Genomic DNA, 18827 nt, shown 5'->3' with positions numbered 1-18827 from the left:
CACATCGACTGTGATATCTGAATCCTCCAAAAATATAGTTTACCTGAACACATACTCAATTTTTGAGTAAGGAAATGAAGTGCATTTGACATTTCAACAGAACGGACATCCCAAACATTTTTAGTAATGAAATGCATTGCATGTGACACTCAAGCAGATGGTGCATCACAAACATTTTCGGTAACGAAAAGAGTTGCAGGGCAGCACGGTGGCGCAGCGGGTAGCACTGCTGCCTCACAGTAAGGAGACCCAGGTTCGCTTCCCAGGTCCTCCCTGCGTGGAGTTTGTATGTTCTCCCCATGTCTGCATGGGTTTCCTCCCACAGTCCAAAGACATGCAGGTTAGGTGGATTGGCGATCCTAAATTGTCCCGTGCTTGGTGTGTGTGTGATGGGCTGGCACCCTGCCCAGGATTAGTTCCTGCCTTGCGCCCTGTGCTGGCTGGGATTGGCTCCAGCAGACCCCCGTGACCCTGTGTTAGGATTAAGCAGGTTGGAGAATGACTGACTGACTGAAATGAATTGCATTTGTCATTCCAACAGCTGGCGCATTAGAAACATTTTTAACAATGAAATGCATTGGAATTGTCATTCCAACAGACAATGCATCACAAACATTTTCTAGTAATAAAATACATTGCATTAATCTTTCATACTAGAAAAGAAATGCATTGCCTTTTTCATTCCAACAAATGGCACATCACCACACTTTTTAAATAATGAAATGGCATGCATTATTAATTCCCACACACAGCATATCAGAAACTTATCTCATACTAAAATACATTGCATTAGACACTCAAAGTATAAAGGAAATGCATTTTTCTAACTGAAGATGTGTTACAAATATTTTACATTGCATTTCTCAATCCAGCAGATGGTTCATAACAAACATTTTCTGTAAAGAAATACATTGCATTTGTCATTCCAATTAGTAATGAAATGAATTGTGTTTTCTATTCTGACAGACGTCGCATCATTTTTAATAATGAAATGCATTACATTTGTCCTTCCAACAGCTGGTGCTTTAGAAGCTTTTTACTTTCTTGTATGCAAAGTATAGGGAAAATATTGGAATCCTCAAAAAATTTTATTTTAAGATTTTGATGAAAGTTGATGTTTTAGACCTCCCTGAGTCTGAAAATACAATTTTTGAGATTATGTCTGTGTGTATATGTGTGTGTGAGTGTGAGTGTGTGCGTGTGTAAACATGATGACCTGAGTACGCTTTCACTTGGGTCAACCAAATTTTGCATACAAGTATTTGGTACAAAACATAGATTTCTATCAACTTGTGGGCTATCACTGCTAACTGGAAGTGGTAATTTACCTTAAATTCATGCAGCTGCAGAGTCTGATTTATTCCACTTTACTATTATAATAATTGTTCAATATTTTATTAATTTGATATGATTTGATATTGATGGTTCATAAGGTTCATAATATAAAAATATATAAGAGAAAGTCTAGGGGAGACTATTCCTGATTTTTACATGTGCTTTTGCCATTGTCTTCTAACAAAACACTGAACAGAAGGAGCTATTTATATTGATTTGCATATTCAAATAGGAGCAATTCTGGGAGCAGCTGGGGTGGGTCTGTAGGCACATGCGTGGTGCATTACAATTCACATTGATTGGGATTATAAAAAGGAATTGTGTAGAACTTGGCGTATGCAGTTTTAGGCATATGAAATTTTTTGTGCATACGCACATTTCTAGATATGTCCTTACGCCATGTTTTAGTATGAATTCCATGCAAGGCGTTATACGTGAGGCCCCTGGTCATTCCAAATACATCACACTGCAGCCTGTTAAATGGGGCAGGGCTGAATGTTTGGGGGTGGGGCTGGATATTGGCGATGCACAATCGCTGTTTAGGCAGTTGTGCAGCTCAACGGGGCTGAGCTTGATCTCCTGCATTCATGTGCTGTGGTTCACTCACGCTCTCACCCTGTCATGTGTGTCGCTCACGTGTCTTCTCACATTATCCTGGGCGTCATGGCTCCAAAACAGAGTGTGAACTAATCAGAAAAGCCAGAGTAAAACTGAAAGGCCATTCCTTAGAATGTCAAATGTCAAGAATAACACTTAGGTAAAGCAGCTGTTTATTGGAGGGCAATGCTTTATTAGTGCTTGTTTTGTTGACTGGTGTTATTATTAATCTAATTCTGCCAATTTTTAAAGGATTTGGTGTTACCTGAACAAAAAAGGGGGACAGGCAGTGGTTTTAAAATATTTCCAACTTAAATGTATTGTAATATGGATATGAAAATTCACTTTATGAAGCTCCTTCCTTAAAATAGGGAAAGTCCACACACCTCTCCCACTGAATTAGGATTCCGTTATACTGAATAGCACAGCTTCATGTTGCAGTTATTTGGCTCATACTTTAGATTATAATATGACTGTCACTAGAGGTCTACAACCTGACGTGAGCCCAATAGGCCCCAACAAAGCATTGGGTTTTGGGTCGAGTTCGGGCCTATTGCTAATATTAAACATCGGCATCGGGCCAGGCTAGGTCAGCCTCAACACAAGAAAAAGGTTTGGGGCAGCCACCCATAATATCGTCCCTGACTGCAAATGGCTATTTGATAAAAGAGCACTCGTGTGCACCGCTCGACTTCCAAACTGAACTGTCCTATCGTTGGGGACATGGTGGCTTTAAAGGCCAGCACCGGAAGGGACATAACGGAACAGGAAGTGACGTGCTTCTGGACGCCAGGGCCGGAAGTGATGTCTTCAAAGTTGAGTCTGACAGGTTTTCCTGTGTTTGGTCTGCAGAGACAACAGAAGAAGGTTTAGCACACCCCGCCACCCCCTGGCCTGGCGTGGACTTACTCTCACTTGGTCCATACAGCTCCCTCCTACTCGCACATGTGTGACAAAGGTTGTTTTATATTTCCCCCACTCCACATATCCCTCTGTTCGCTCTTGTGGGCGTATTTTACATGAGTGATCTCCAGCTGTAGTAGCCATCTTAGCAATGGATGAAATAAATCATAAACCTCAAACAGAGAACTACTCACAATGCCAGATGAGTTGTGGTACAAACATGACCTTGTTTTAACAAAGAAGAAACTATTCTTTGGTTATAGATAGATAGATAGATAGATAGATAGATAGATAGATAGATAGATAGATAGATAGATAGATAGATAGATAGATAGATAGATAGATAGATAGATAGATAGATAGATAGATAGATAGATAGATAGATAGATAGATAGATAGATACTTTATTAATCCCAAGGGGAAATTCACATACTTCAGCAGCACCTTACTGATATTAACAATATTAATTTAAAGATTGATAAAAATGCAGGTACAAACAGACAATAACTTTGTATAATGTTAACGTTTACCCCCCCGAGTGGAACTGAAGAGTCACATAGTGTGGTGGAGGAACGATCTCCTCAGTCTGTCAGTGGAGCAGGACGGTGACAGCAGTCTGTTGCTGAAGCTGCTCCTCTGTCTGGAGATGATCCTGTTTAGTGGATGCAGTGGATTCTCCATGATTGACAGGAGTCTGCTCAGCACCCGTCGCTCTGCCACAGATGTCAGACTGTCCAGCTCTGTGCCTACAATAGAGCCTGCCTTCCTCACCAGTTTGTCCAGACGTGAGGCGTCCTTCTTTATGCTGCCTCCCCAGCACACCACCGCGTAGAAGAGGGCGCTCGCCCCAACCATCTGATAGAACATCTGCAGCATCTTATTGCAGATGTTGAAGGACGCCAGCCTTCTAAGGAAATATAGCCGGCTCTGTCCTCTCTTGCACAGATCTTCAGTATTGGCAGTCCAGTCCAATTTATCATCCAGCTTCACTCCCAGGTATTTATAGGTCTGCACACTCTGCACACAGTCACCTCTGATGATCACGGAGTCTATGAGTGGTCTGGGCCTCCTAAAATCCACCAGCAGCTCCTTGGTTTTGCTGGTGTTCAGGTATAGATGGTTTGAGTTATGTATGTATGCTGTTTTAGAGTTTAAGAGCCAAAGAACTGTCACGTCTGCTCTTTAGCGACACGAGGACATTGGGTGCGGCTGCTCGATTTCGACAACATACACGAGCAGTCACAGGCAGATGTCCATGTCCCAGCACTATCCTTGCACATGTTAAGTCAGTAACGGCTCCTGTCATTACAGTGTAGCAGTTCAGTGTCGCTAAGGTTCTCACCATCAAAGTGATTTATTTATTTTTTTGGTGGAGATTCCAGGGACGCATCCAGCCTTGGTCCGACCCGCACACACTCACAAGCAGAGACAAAAAACAACAGGTGATGAAACAATTAAAGAATGTATTAAACACTAAAAAACAAAATATAATTACGGGCTGAATAATTCCATCCCAGTCCCTTTACAGCGATGTACAATAAACACAAAACAAACCACAACAATAAACACTCACTATAAAGTCCATGGAAAACCGCAATGGGTGAAATGCGGTGATGGAGGTAGATAGTCCAGAGATCAGCACTTTGAATGGGAATGTAAAGATCAGTCTGTTCCTCTAGGGGTCGCTAGTTCCCTAATTGGAATAAGTTCTTTTTAATTGCGGCGTTTTAAGTAACCTGAACCTATATAGACATAATATTAAAAGGAGAAACCCCTCCCTTGGTGATATGGCGGTAAGAAATCACCCATCCATCCATTATCGAACCCATTATATCCTAACTACAGGGTCACAGGGGTCTGCTGGAGCCAATCCCAGCCAACACAGGGCGCAAGGCAGGAAATAAACACCAGGCAGGGTGCCAGCCTGCAGCAGGACACACACAACAGAATCACCAATGCACCTAACCTGCATGTCTTTGGACTGTGGGAGGAAACCCAAGCAGAAACGGGGAGAACATGCAAACTCCACGCAGGGAGGATCCAGGAAGCGAACTCAGGTCTCCTAACTGCGAGGCAGCAGTGCTTCCCACTGTGCCACCGTGCCACCCGGTAAGAAATCACCTAAGAGAAAATAACTTAGCTTTCTTTACTGACGATTTATGACATTACAGATGAAGGAAGCCATAGCAAGACCATTATCGAGGTGGGATCTCGATGTATACATTCTGCCATTTTTGTCGCTGCGCTGGAAGGGTTTTCAGGACGGGATAACGTTATCCCCCATCCGTCCGTCGACTTTCAGGTGTTTGGCTGCTGTCTAAGTCTTTTATACTGTATTCTCCATGTGCCGGCCCTTACTTAGGTAAATCATGCCATCCCAAACAAGGCAAAGAGAGGATTCAGTTTCATGCACACAGAAATAGTACAATGTCCATTTTCGTAGTCGTCCATTTCTTGCCTCAAATGCTTGCCTAGCAGTTCTAAATGGTGAGAGCCCCTCTGTGCTAAATCCGGCCTGTACATGTGAGTGGATTTATAAAATATTTTTGTACAGAGCACAGTGACATTAAACTTATATTCTTATTAGACAGTCCTACTGGTATTTCCTGATGAAATGAAGATGGGCGAATGGGATCAGGAGCGCTCCTTTTTTCACAGGATGACAACAGTCCTCATGAGCAGGAAGATAGCAGACAGACCACAGCCCAAAACAAGAGACGATCCCGGACAGAACAAGAATCCACAGGTCTCAGAACAGAAGGTGGACAGACAGGAACTTCAGACACGAAACACAAAATACTTCCCCCCTTTTGGTATCACTGGCCCTCTTTTAAATGACATGCTGGCCTCCTTGTACCCAACAGCCCCATGCACCTTAACACTTGCAGGGTGGATGTCGACTTTTGTCAAAATTTCAGTGGTAGGGGGCGGTAATTGGCAAACAAAACTTGCCATTACATTTTAGTTTGACTCTTTTTTGCCAGAAGGAAAGTTTACTTTGTTGATGTGACCTCGATTTCCTGTGCGTACATGAGTAGTAAAGATTAGAGCAGCCTTTAAAATGGCAGCAGCATCTGGTGAGAGACCAAACATAAAATACTCCGTTGACAACGTTTTGCTTATTAACGCTGAATCTGACTCTGACTTGTTGAACTCTCTAATTTGGTGCAAGTGATCTGGAGAACGAGATTGAAAATGAAAATGAGGCATCAGTATGAGCTGATCATGGTGCCGAACACGTTTGTGTGGCTGATGTGCCTACGGCAACGTTCACTCACAATGTATTACGATGACAATAGGTACAAAACAGATTGCAACACACTGTGCCTGCCATGCAAAGTCAGCTAGGCACATTCCTGCTGGCCGTCAAGCTGCCTCCGTGCCAAAGGTGATGAATATTTTTTTTGGGGGGGAAAAAATATTCAGCCCTCAAAGAGCTAAGTAGATGACTAATAAGAGCCACTGCAGGGACTGCTGGGAGCTGAAGTTTTGATCCCCTGTACCACCGCTACAACACAAATTTCTGACAAGTGCATAGACTTTTGCTGTCGTCGTATTAAACCTTTTGCAACTTTCTTTCTGCTTCTTTTGGCTGCTCCCATTAGGGCAGCGGTTCTCAAACTGTGAAGTAACAAAAAAGGGGGCACGAATGTTACCATATGTGGTGTAATTTCGCTACTCGTAGGAAAATTTGAAACTTGTAGCGGTGTAACGGCAGCAAAAAACATAGGAATAAATTTTATTAGGGTTTCAAAAAAACGTTACGGGGGCGCGATTAAAACTGTTATGAAAACTCGGGTCGCAAATACTTAAAGGTTGAGAAACGCTGCGTTAGGGGTTGCCACAGCGGATCATCTTTTTCCATATCTTTCTGTCCTCGTCATCTTGTTCTGTTATACCCACCATTTGCATGTCCTCCTTCACCACAGCCATAAACCTCCTCTTTGGCCTTTCTCTTTTCCTCTTCCCAGACAGCTCTATCCTTAGTAAACCTTCTCTCAGTATACCCAGCATCTCTCCTCTGTTAAGACTACAGACGTCAGTTTAGAAAGGTTTCTTAAATGAAACAAACTGGAGCAGCGAACAGACCTTACACATGAATAACCACCAGATTACACAAGTTTGACTTGGCAAGTGGAGGGACAGAAGCCGTCTTGAGACTAAATCTCAGAGTGAAGACAAGGTGGAGCACTTGAGGAAAGGCGCTATGAAAAAATAAAATGAAGTGAATTGTCATCATACTGTTAGGGCCTCCTTGGCCATTTTTAATAATGGTTCCCTGTTTGTTGTAAAACTATTAATGTTTTGCATGTAGGCAATTGGCATGTATTCTTATACAATAATTGCAATGTTGGTGCACACTTTTCATGTGACTGGCTTCTCCTGCCAGTGTTTCTTCTTCTTCTTCTTCTTCTTCTTCTTCTTCTTCTTCTTCTTCTTCTTCTTCTTCTTCTTCTTCTTCTTCTTCTTCTTCTTCTTCTTCTTCTTTCAGCTGCTCCCGTTAAGGGTTGCTACAGAGGATCATCTTCTTCCATATCTTTCTGTCCTCATCATCTTGTTCTGTTATACCCACCACTTACATGTCCTCCTTCACCACATCCATAAACCTCATCTTAGGCCTTTCTCTTTTCCTCTTGCCTGGCAGCTCTATCCTTAACATCCTTCTCCCAATATACCCAGCATCTCTCATCTGTTAAGACCACAGACCTCAATTTAGAAAGGTTTCTTAAATGAAAGAAACTGGAGCAGCTAACAGACCTTACATGTGAATAACCACCAGATTACACAAGTTTGACTTGGCAAGTGGAGAGACAGAAGCCGTCTTGAGACTAAATCTCAGAGTGAAGACAAGTTGGAGCACTTGGGGAAAGGCACTATGAAAAAATAAAATGTAGTGAATTGTCATCATACAGTTAGGGCCTCCTTGGCCATTTTTAATAACAGTTCACTGTTCGTTGTAAAACTGTAAATGTTTTGCGTGTAGGCAATTGTCACGAATTCTTATACAATAATTGCAATGTTAGTGCACACTTTTCATGTGACGGGCTTCTCCTGCCAGTGTTTCTTCTTCTTCTTCTTCTTCTTCTTCTTCTTCTTCTTCTTCTTCTTCTTTCGGCTGCTCCTGTTAGCGGTTGCCACAGCAGATCATCTTCTTCCATATCTTCCTGTCCTTGTCATCTTGCTCAGTCACCCCCATCACTTGCTTGTCCTCTCTCACCACATCCATAAACCTTCTCTTATGCTTTCTTCTTCTCCTCTTGCCTGGCAGCTCTATCCTTAGCATCTTTCTCCCAATATACTCAGCATCTCTCCTCTGCACATGTCCAAACCAAGACTTTGGCCAACAGTAGCCCAATTTACGTCAGCACGCTGTTGGCTAACAGTACTGGTGGCGGTCGTTGTTAACCCGGGTCTCAATCGATCCGGTACGGAAATTTGTATTGTTCTCCGCATATTGATTTGGCAAAATTTTATACCGGATGCCCTTCCTGATGTAACCCTCCCCATTTATCTGGGCTTGGGACCGACATGAAGAAACACATTTATGCATCCTCTGGGGCTGGGTTATTAAACCTTTTGCAACATTAGCAGGAAAAGGTTTTAGAATTTACAAACTTGGGAGCCAAGGTCGAGTCAAAAGTGTGCTACTACTACCATCTCTCATAAAGGTAAGGAGATTGCAACGACAAAAAGACAGGGTGTTATCAGGAGAAATCTCAGAGATGATGTTTGATATAAACGTGACCACAGATACGTGGACCAACAATTACTGGAAGGTCAATTACCTTACAGCTTCCTTCCACTATGCCACACCTGAGTATAAGCTTAAAAGCAGAGTGCTTACCACTGCAATGTTACCTCTCAAAGAAGCAAAAACAGGTGACAACATATGGGCAGCTCATGCATGGGCTCAGATTTGATGCTGTTGATATGAACAAAGTTCTCTGGGTAAACTGATCAAGGGCCACGTATACAACACTATTCTCAAGCATGCACCAAATGTTAGATATTGTCCCAGAAATGGCAGAAACACTGCTGGCTCCAAAGGCCTTAGTGAAATTCGTGAAGCAAACAGGTCTTAGGAGTCAGCTGACAGCAGGTTTAGCACAGATTTTCTCACCTTACACTAAATGAAGAATGCGTACATTGAGCTTTAACAAAAGCTTAAAAGTCGCAGGGGAACCCAAAGAGTTGATAATATAGCTCCGGATGTCCTAGACTTCCTTTTGGAACTTTTTTGCCCATTGTGGCAGGCTCAGAGGGAACTGAAAGGTGACTAGTACCCAATGCTTAATCTGGTTGTATTATGGCATGAGAGACTTAAACGCCACTGCAAACGTGTGGGCACAGACAGCCCACATCAAGTAATAATCCACTAAAGACATCCAGAATGGATAAACAAAAAGTTAAAAATAGGGCCAGTGCACAAACTTTCTATATTCGTATGGCCTAAACTCTGCTGGTTACGCATGATTCTCGATACCGAGAGGGGAGATGTTCACTAAGAGTCCAGGGGTTTCGTAGCCTGTTTCACATCGGGTGATGATCTGCTAAGTGAACCTGCAGCCAAGAGAAGAAGACTGTAGTTGGCGGAGTTTGAGGAATGGGTGAAGGAACCTGTGAAAGAAAACAGAGATGAAGTTCACAACCACACAAAGCGTAATCACATCATGGAAGATGTGAAAGATGTGTTGGGCTGGCGTTTGTTAGACGTGTCCGCAGTGTGTTAAGCAAGCACCCCTGCGAGTAGAGCAGTAGGCAGGATGAGAGACCAGAAGAGAACTGTGCCAAACTTTCAACGGTGGATACAATTCTGTTCCTGCACCACTCTTAGTATTAACTGAATGACTTCATCATGACTCTAAATAGTTCTGAGTTTACCCAATAATTTCATTCATTTGGAAGAGCAACGAAACTTTGCAGTTCACTACAAGCAATAACTAATAAAATAAATGGCTTATAATTATCCCTACACAGTACTGTACATTGAAAAACTGTGCAAATAAGCTGGTAAAGCTCTTATTTTAAATATTCTTTAAAATGTTCTAAGCAATATGAACACTTTCATTTTAGATTTTTTTGCTTTTTGTGGTGCCGAATGCCTTGGATACGCCGCTGTTCTAATTGCACAGCACAACATGTTGATGCTGAATGAGCGAGACAAGATTTTCTGGTTAACGCAGTGGAATCGAATTCGGCGCACCGTCATTGAGCCAATCAGCACACAGGAACTTAACTGTGTGCTCTGATTGGGTAGTTTCTCAGCCATTCGCCAATAGCGTCCCTTGTATGAAATCAACTGGGAAAACCAACTGAGGAAGCATGTACCAGAAGTAAAAAGACCCATTGCCCGCAGAAACCCACGTTATATATTTAGATATGCTTACATATAAAATCCGCAATAGAGTCAAGCCGCGAAAGTCGACGCGCGATATAGCGAAGGATTACAGTATATTAATACGGCCATTTATACATTTCCACACCACTCCACATGAGGCGATGTTAAAGAACACTTAAAACTATGCAGCTCACCCTGGCTTAATGAGAGCTCTCAAGCTCTTAAACTAAAATGTTGAAAACTGGAGCGTAGAGGGAGAGCAACAAAGCTGAAGGACTTGTTAAAAAGTATAAAAAAGCACTTTTCACAAAGCTAATCAGATTGCTATTCTAGAATAATAAATATCACCAGTAATAATTCTCGTGTACTGTGTAGAATGGTCACTAATGTAACAAATGGGAATTTGGAACTACAGTGCAAAATACCGAAAAGCATTAGCATTGTAGACTTTAGGAACTTCCTTAATGAAGAAACTGACAATATAAGATCACGGATCTCAGCGCCATCTTATAAACTTAATACCAGATTAAGCACACACCACTTTAGTAGGTCTTAACTTGTAACAGAACAGGAAGGTTTAACTTTAATTTCTGAAATGAAATCTACTACCTGCTACTGAGATCTTGTCCCAACAAAAAGTATAAAAAGCTCAATGGATGTTCTGGCGGCGCCCATTGTTAGCCTTCTCAGTAGCTCATTATTGAACAGTGACATTCCAGATGCACTGAAAGTGTCAGTTATCAGACCATTACCTAAAAAGTCAGACCTTGACCTACATACACCTAATAATTACAGACCCGTTTCAGATTTACCCTTTCTCTATATACACATGAAAATGTGGAACATTAGAACGTTAGAAGAATTTGGACAAGGGCAGGCCATTCAGCCCAACAATGCTCACCAGTCCTGTCCACTTAATTCTTCTAAAATAACATCAAGTTGAGTTTTGAAAGTTCCTACAGTCTTGCTGTCCACCACACAACTTGGTCACTTATTCCACATGACTGTGGTTCTCTGTGTGAAGGAAACACTTCCTAATTATTTTGTGAAATTTACCCTTAACAAGTTTCCAATGGTATCCCCGTGTTCTTGATGAACTCATTTTAAAATAACAGTCTCGATCCACTGGACTAATTCACTTCATAATTTTAAACACTTCAATCATGTCACCTCTTAATCTTCTTTTGCTTAAACTGTAAAGGCTCAGCTCTTTTAATCTTTCCTCATAACTCATCCCCTGTAGCCCTGAATCAGCCTAGTCACTCTTCTCTGGACCTTTTCTAGTGCTGCTATGTCCTTTTTGTAGCCCAAACTGCCCCCAGGACTCCAGATGAGACCTCACCAGTGTGTTATAAAGGTTGTGCATAAACTCCTGTGACTTGTACTCCATACCTCAAGGCACTATATAACCTGACATTCTGTAAACATTCTTAATGGCTTCTGAACACTGTCTGAAAGTTGATTGTGTCGAGTCCACTATAAATCCTTCTCATACGGTGTACTTTTGATGTTCAGACCTCCAATTGTATATTCAAACTTCACATTTTTGCTTACTACATGTAATTCTTTACATTTATCAACATAAAATGTCATCTGCTGCACATCTGCCCAAGCCTGTCTGCTATCCAAGTCCTTCTGTAATGATATAACGGATTCCAAATTATCTGCCTATCTGCCAAGTTTGGTATCATCTGCAAACCTAACTAGCTTGTTCTTTAAATTCCTATCTAAATCATTTATATTTATTAAAAATAGCAGCAGCCCCAGCACTGACCCATGTTGGTCACCACTCTTAACATCGGCCAATTCTGATGAGGTTCCTCACACCATCACCCTCTGCTTCCTGTGTCTGAGCCAATTCTGTACCCATCTAAAAACATCACCCTGAACTTCCACTTCTTTTGGTTTGATGCCCAACCCCTCAAATGCTTTCTGAAAACATTCTAAAAGTAGTCACCAATCAGCATCAGTCTTACTTCACACTTAACAAATTATCTGAGAAATTCCAGTTTGGCTTTCACATCTGTCATAGTACAGAAATGGTACTAACACCTTGTGTTGTAAATGACATTCTGATATCCTCTAATGAAGAAAATTCCACAGTAATTATGTTGTTAAATTTAAGTGTGACGTTTGACACTATTGACTGTCCTATTTTACTGCACAGACTGGTAAATTACATTGGGCTCTGTCCTTGCGTTGTTTAGTAAATATTTATTTATTTATCAAATTGATTCCAGTACATACAGAAACGTTCTGACAGTGCTTTATCATTTTACTCAGAAGTTAAATATGGTGTCCTGCAAAGGATCAGTACCGAGACATGTATCATTTTCACTTGCTGCCATTGGGAACTATCATTTGAAAATATAACTTGTGCAGATGACTCTCAGTTATACCTTTTTCAGATCAAATCATGTTTTTCCGATGCTGTCCATGATTAGTTGCATCAATGAGTTAAAGGAGTGGATGGAGGAGAACTATATGTATTTGAATACAGATTAAACAGAGATGTGAGTTATTAAAGGGAATGATAAGATCACAACAACATTCTGCGACTGTTGCTCAGCTGGCATCACCATTAGTTTTACTGAATCCCCAGGCAAAAAAGTCTGAAGTGGAGCTGGATATCAGATGCATGCTGGACCTTGGTGTGACTGAGGAAAGTTATAGTCCCTGGTCCAGTCCTATTGTCATGGTCAGTAAGCCTGATGGAAGTTGGAGGTTCTACAATGACTTCCGTCGGTTTAACCAAGTCTCCCAATTTGATGCCTATCCGATGCCGCGAGTAGCTAGGTAACACTAAATTCTTGACTACTTTAAATATGACTAAGGGGTATTGACAGGTTCCCTTAATGGACTCCGCTAAGGAAAAGACAGCGTTTAGCACAGCTAGCAGACACTGGCAGTATCGTGTTCTCCCATTTGGATTGCTGAGGCACCTGCGACATTCCCACGTCTGGTGGACAAAGTGCTCCATTCTCATAACTCATATAGTGCTGCCTACTTGGATGACGTTGTCATCTATTCCAACACATAGGAGGAACATTTACAGCAGGTTCGAGCTGTATTGCGGTCACTAGCAAAAGCTGGTCTTCGTTTTAATCCGAAGAAATGCTACTTTGGGTTGGTCGAAGCCAAATATTTAGGCTAACTAGTGGGCAGGGGTACGGTGAGCCACAGTGTTCTAAAATAAATGCCATTTTGAATTGGCCCCGTCCAATAAACAAGAGGCAGATTCAGGCCTTTCTCGGCTAAGCGGGTTACTATCGCTGGTTTGTACCCTGTTTTTCTGAGAGAGTAACGCCCTTGACAAACCTCACAAAGAAGGGGAGACCTATTCACGTGGTATTGTATGAGACATCAGAGGCTGTATTCAGTGACCTGAAAATGGCCCTATATTGAAAGCTCCTGGCTTTTCTATACAATATCATCCTCCAGACGGACGCTTCGGGCACAGGTCTTGGAGCCGTGCTGAGCCAAAGAGTCGATGGAGTTGAATACCCCATTTTGTACCTGAGCCGGAAACTGCTGGATTGTGAAACCAGGTATGCGGAAGTGGAGCAGGAAGTTTTAGCTATTAAATGGGCGATTACTCAGCTGAGATATTACCACTTGGGGCGTGAATTCACTCTTGTGACAGACCATACGCCATTACAGTGGATGGCCTTGCATAGGGAGTCCAATCCACGCGTCACAAGGTGGTTTTTAGATCCACAGCCTTATAAGTATTTGGTCATTTATCGCTGTGGTGTACTGCAAGCCAATGCCATTGCCCTTTCTCGATACCACGACTTCTCGGACAGGTACGCCCGACCCGATGGGTCTGGGCTTTTGGGGGGGTTGGGCATGTCACACATTTGCGACTAGGAAGACGTTGTATGGTAATTCCACGCACAGGCCAAGGGGTGGCGGGGTGTACTAAACCTTCTCCTGTTATCTCTGCAGACCAGCCGCGGGAAAACCTGTCTGATTCAGAGCAGATGATGTCATTTCCGGTTGTGGCACCAAGAAAAATATCACTTCTGGTTCTGGCGCCTAGAAGATTATCACTTCCAGCACCTACTCTGACTACTGAAGAACATCACTTTCGGTTCCCTTACGCCACTTTCTGTCCTATCCCTTAAAACCGCCATCTTGACAAACCATCGACAGTTCTGTTTTCGACTCGGTATAGAGAACATCTCTATATTCATTCAAGAATCTTTTGCAGCCAGGAATAATATACGGGTGGCTGCCCCAAACCTTTTTAAGTGTGTTGAGTCTATTCCTTTTACAACGTATAAAGCCTTAAATTGCCAAGGTCCGGTTTACTTATCTGAACTTATCATGACTTACAAACCTGAACACACTTTAAGATCTCAAGATGCTGGCCAGCTTATGAATCCAAAGATAAATGTAATGACAGTGAGAGGTTGAGCTTTCAGTTACAGGGTTCCAAAGATGTGTAATGGACTGCCTGCTACTTTAAGAGGTGCCCTTTCACTCTCAGCTGTAAAATTAGGCTGAAAACTCACTGTTACAGTTTAGCATACCCTGACTAGAGCTGCTGATTAGCCGTGCAGACTGCATCTCTGTGGTTAGTCCTTAGTACTAAAATATAAGTAATGCACTGTTTCTCTTCTTGTTACTCACATGTGGCACTTGATGCCACTGCTCTATTGCCAAGTTGCTTGCCTGCCTATGAAAAAGTCCTCTCAGATAAAGGAGCACTGGAATCTTTGGGTAGAAGGGTTCTGTCATTAGACTGGCTGGCCGAGCACAGTCTCTGTTGGTCGAGCAGTGGGGGAGACAGCTGGTCAGATCTCCTTTACACTGACAGTGTCTGGGCTGACTTTGTCTCTCATTTCTACAATTTCATCGCTCCCACTGATAACTATTCATAGCTCTAAAATTAATGAATGGACAAATGTTGTGTTTCATTTATGTTCATTATCTTCTGCTTTGTTTTGATGTATTTAAATAGATAGATAGATAGATAGATAGATAGATAGATAGATAGATAGATAGATAGATAGATAGATAGATAGATAGATAGATAGATAGATAGATAGATAGATAGATAGATAGATAGATAGATAGATAGATAGATAGATAGATAGATAGATAGATAGATAGATAGATAGATAGATAGATAGAATACAATTTAGGTGTAGGTGGTTTGAGTCGCACCATTTAACAAAGTCATTGATTAGGTCCCTATACTCCTCCTCCTGCCCTCTCCTGAGGCAGCCCACGATAGCAGTGTCGTCAGCGAACTTTTGCACGTGGCAGGACTCCAAGTTGTATTGGAAGTCCGATGTATATAAGCTGAACAGGACCAGAGAAAGTACAGTCCCCTGCGGCGCTCCTGTGCTACTGACCACAATGTCAGACCTGCAGTTCCCGAGACGCACATACTGAGGTCTGTCTTATTTGAACAAATCTGTGCCCTCACATGTGATAGTTCTATACTTAATGAGTGGTGTCATCTATTCTTGCATCTTTCAGAGTTGTCTCTCACTCTGCGGCTGCACTTGGTGAGGAAATGCGTAACAACAAATTTGTTTGTACTGCTGTGTTGTAATCCTATGGTGGCCATGACAGATTAGCCATCTAGCTCTGTGAAGACCAGTGTTTCTCAACCTTTTTAAATATTTGCAATTCGAGTTTTCATATCAGTTTTAATCGTGCCCCCCTAACGTTTTTTTGAAAGGAGCCCACTAATACCAATTTGTTCTTTTTAATTAATGATATATCATAGATGCATATTTTATTAAACCTACTTAACTTTTATCGACATTTATCTAACTCTATATTTATTTTTCTAGTATCAGAATATAGTTTAAGTTAATTTGTTTTGATTTTAATATAGGGTATAGGGTATTGAACTATGTGTCAGTGCACCTTCCCAAACTCCCATGACTTACTGCCCATCCGTTGAGTTGATACTTACAGAGGAGAAGCAGCAGCATGGCGTCTCCACCGACCTTCATCTGAAGTAAAAATAGAAAAAAGAGAAATTAATTGCTGCGCTTACAGCAGGATGGGAAAGAATGAATCAACATGAATGATATGAAGGAAGACTCAGCTAAGATGGATGAACTTGGAGCTTGAGACCACAAAAGAGTAAACTAAAATGGTCCCACAATGGTAACGTGTCCTGATAACCCACAACATAAAGGTCTCACGTCAGTATTCTCCCAGCATTGTAAGAAAACATAATATCAAGCAAACCCTTTCGGCATCCATCCCACAACATCCCTGAACTCTCTAAGGAGGACGGTCAACGCATTTCAGAATTAAACATCCAGCCATCCTCTAAACCTGAAGAGCCCTCCTCTGGGCTACTCAAGCAGCCTTACCTTTTCTGATTCTTAGTGTCAGACAGCAACACTGGTCAGCTCCCCGGTGGTCTGTGTGAGGAACTCGAGCCTCTCTACGTCTCTGCTGTGCTGCTCTGTGGTCTTCTGTGCAGAAGCCTGCTGACCTCAGACACACATTAACTTTGTCTTTTTTCCCCTTCCTCAATTCTCCACTTTCAACATGGACACCACATGAAAGACAAGCATCACCAGACCTGACACACATATACTACTCTGGTTTATACACGGACCAATCAGAAAGGTCACTCTATACACCGGAGGCAGCAGGCTTCTTCATGGACATCCAAGCAGCCAGGCCCTTGACGTACTTCAGGTCCTTCTGAGTGTGTCCTGCATGGCACTGTGGTTGATGGTAGTTTGGTGAAGCAGGGGGGCCACTCTCACTTCCTTTCCCTTCACTTGGTGCCGTTGACCTTGTGGTTAAGAGAATCATCACTGCTGCAACTGAGTGACGTCCAGAGCTCCTTTGCTTAAAGTATGTTTCTTCCTGTTTTTTGATGTAATTTTATTTATTTTTTAAGGCCACCTATTCTGGTCAGCACTCATGACGGTGCTTCATTTTATGCTCTGGTGATTGGTGTGACCATCAGCCTACTAGTTGCCACAGACCAGATAGTGGCCAATATGCTACTGGAATCGTTGAGCCTCATTGCTTTGAACCCACAGGTGCTCACGTACCTGCAGTGTCCTGCGAAAGTATTCACTTCCTCGATATTTGTCCTCTTTTGTCGCTTTACAACGTGGAATTAAAAATGGATTTTTATTTGGATTTTATGTCATGGACTGAACAATATAGTCCCAATGGTTGAAGTGGAATGAAAATAAAATCCCTTTGTGAGAGGCACCATGCTGGGACTAGCCTCTCAGCCAAAGCTGTATCCGAGATGGCAATATAATGGAAGGACAAGGGAAGACAGTCTATACAGGACATTGGATCCCCCATCCACACCTGGCTTATGATACCACTATGGATACTTAGAGGGCACAGTGGAAACTGTAGTTCTTTGGGTCAGTCGTGTTGGGTTCCATGGGTGGCACCAGGGGGTGCTGAAGATTAGTGAGCCCTACTTTGTCGGGCTCCAACCTCACCCGAAAGTGCTTCCAAGCCACAGTTTTGGGACACCAGAAGTGTTCCTGGGTGTCACATAAAAGGAGATGCCTGCCTCAACACAGGGAGCCAGAGTTGGGAGGTGAGGTACAAAAATTGCAGGAGGAGCAGAGGGGAGACAAACGTGCTGCAGAGAGTTGCCTAGTGTGGTTGTGGTGTGGGAAACGATTTATTATGGAAGAGTTTCACATAGTAAAAACACTTCATTCATTGGCAGACTTGTTTCTGAGCCTTTGCGTTAGGAGTTTGGGGAGTTGTAGTGCCCCCTGGGGACCACACCTTGTATATACAGTATATAAACACAACAAAGCAAAACTGAAAAATGGTGAGTGCATATGTATTCATCTTCTTTGCTATGAAAACCCTAAATAAGATCTGGCACCAGAACCGGAAGTGATGTCATCCAAGGTGAATCAGGCAGTTTTCCCATGTTTGGACTGCAGGGGCAACAGAAGAAGGTTTAGTACACTCCGCCACCCCCTGGCCTGGTGTGGAATTACCTTCCCTTGGTCCATACAGCTCCTTCTTACTCACACATGTGTGACAGGTGTTTTTCTAGAATTTGCTTGAACATTCCGGTTGATTTTGCGACCTCTCTCATCATGCCAAGTATCATTTTTCGCTTGTGGTATCCGAGGGAGACGCAACGGGCCAAGGGGAGGGGGGTGGTGCCCTCCTCACTCGTGCGCCAGCCTCGGAGCGTACCTTACATCTGCTTATCTAGCGAACGAGAGAACTACTTAATGGATTTAGATTGTTTTTATTCTGTAATTTGCTTGAACATTCTGGTTGATTTTGCAACTTCTCACATCCCACTCAAAATCATAGTTTGCTTACAGGAGTGATATATTTGTGTTAATCTGAGACAGAGGCCGTGAGCTGAGGGGTGGGAGACGCATGACGTCAGGAGTGGAGAGCCAGGAAGGGCCCTTCTCACTCACGCGTCAGCCTCCATTCAAGTCACTCTAACCTCTGCGTTTTGGAGGGTACCTTACCTCCACTTAGCTAGCGATACCTGTTTGTTGATTGATCTTTAAAGTTTGTCCTGTTTCACTACTACATGGATGGAGCTGTTGGGGGCGGCTAGTATTAATTTATATGTTGACTCATAAAAAATTAATTTAATGGATGAGGCTCAAAACATGATGGAGATGGAGCTCTCCTGTCTGATACCCCATAG

General features: G+C 42.5%; 1 protein-coding gene across 2 annotated transcripts in view; it reads right to left on the bottom strand.

The window, feature by feature from the left end:
* Positions 1 to 16852, bottom strand: part of LOC114641152 (uncharacterized) — a 513154-nt gene extending 496302 nt beyond the window's left edge. The window contains exons 1-2 of one of the 2 annotated variants that reach the window (XM_051925981.1): positions 16519 to 16852; positions 16084 to 16149 (exon numbers count right to left, since the gene is read on the bottom strand). In XM_051925981.1, coding sequence (XP_051781941.1) covers positions 16084 to 16090 — 7 coding nt within the window. In that variant the 5' untranslated portion in view covers positions 16091 to 16149; positions 16519 to 16852. The remainder of the gene's footprint in view (positions 1 to 16083; positions 16150 to 16518) is intronic. The other variant, XM_051925979.1, reaches the window with a different exon arrangement.
* Positions 16853 to 18827: the final 1975 nt, after the last annotated feature.

Source organism: Erpetoichthys calabaricus, chromosome 4 (genome assembly GCF_900747795.2).
Source record: "Erpetoichthys calabaricus chromosome 4, fErpCal1.3, whole genome shotgun sequence".
Taxonomy (NCBI): domain Eukaryota; kingdom Metazoa; phylum Chordata; class Cladistia; order Polypteriformes; family Polypteridae; genus Erpetoichthys; species Erpetoichthys calabaricus.
Note: the sequence above shows the minus strand (reverse complement) of the source record. Positions and strands in the feature narration are given on the sequence as shown.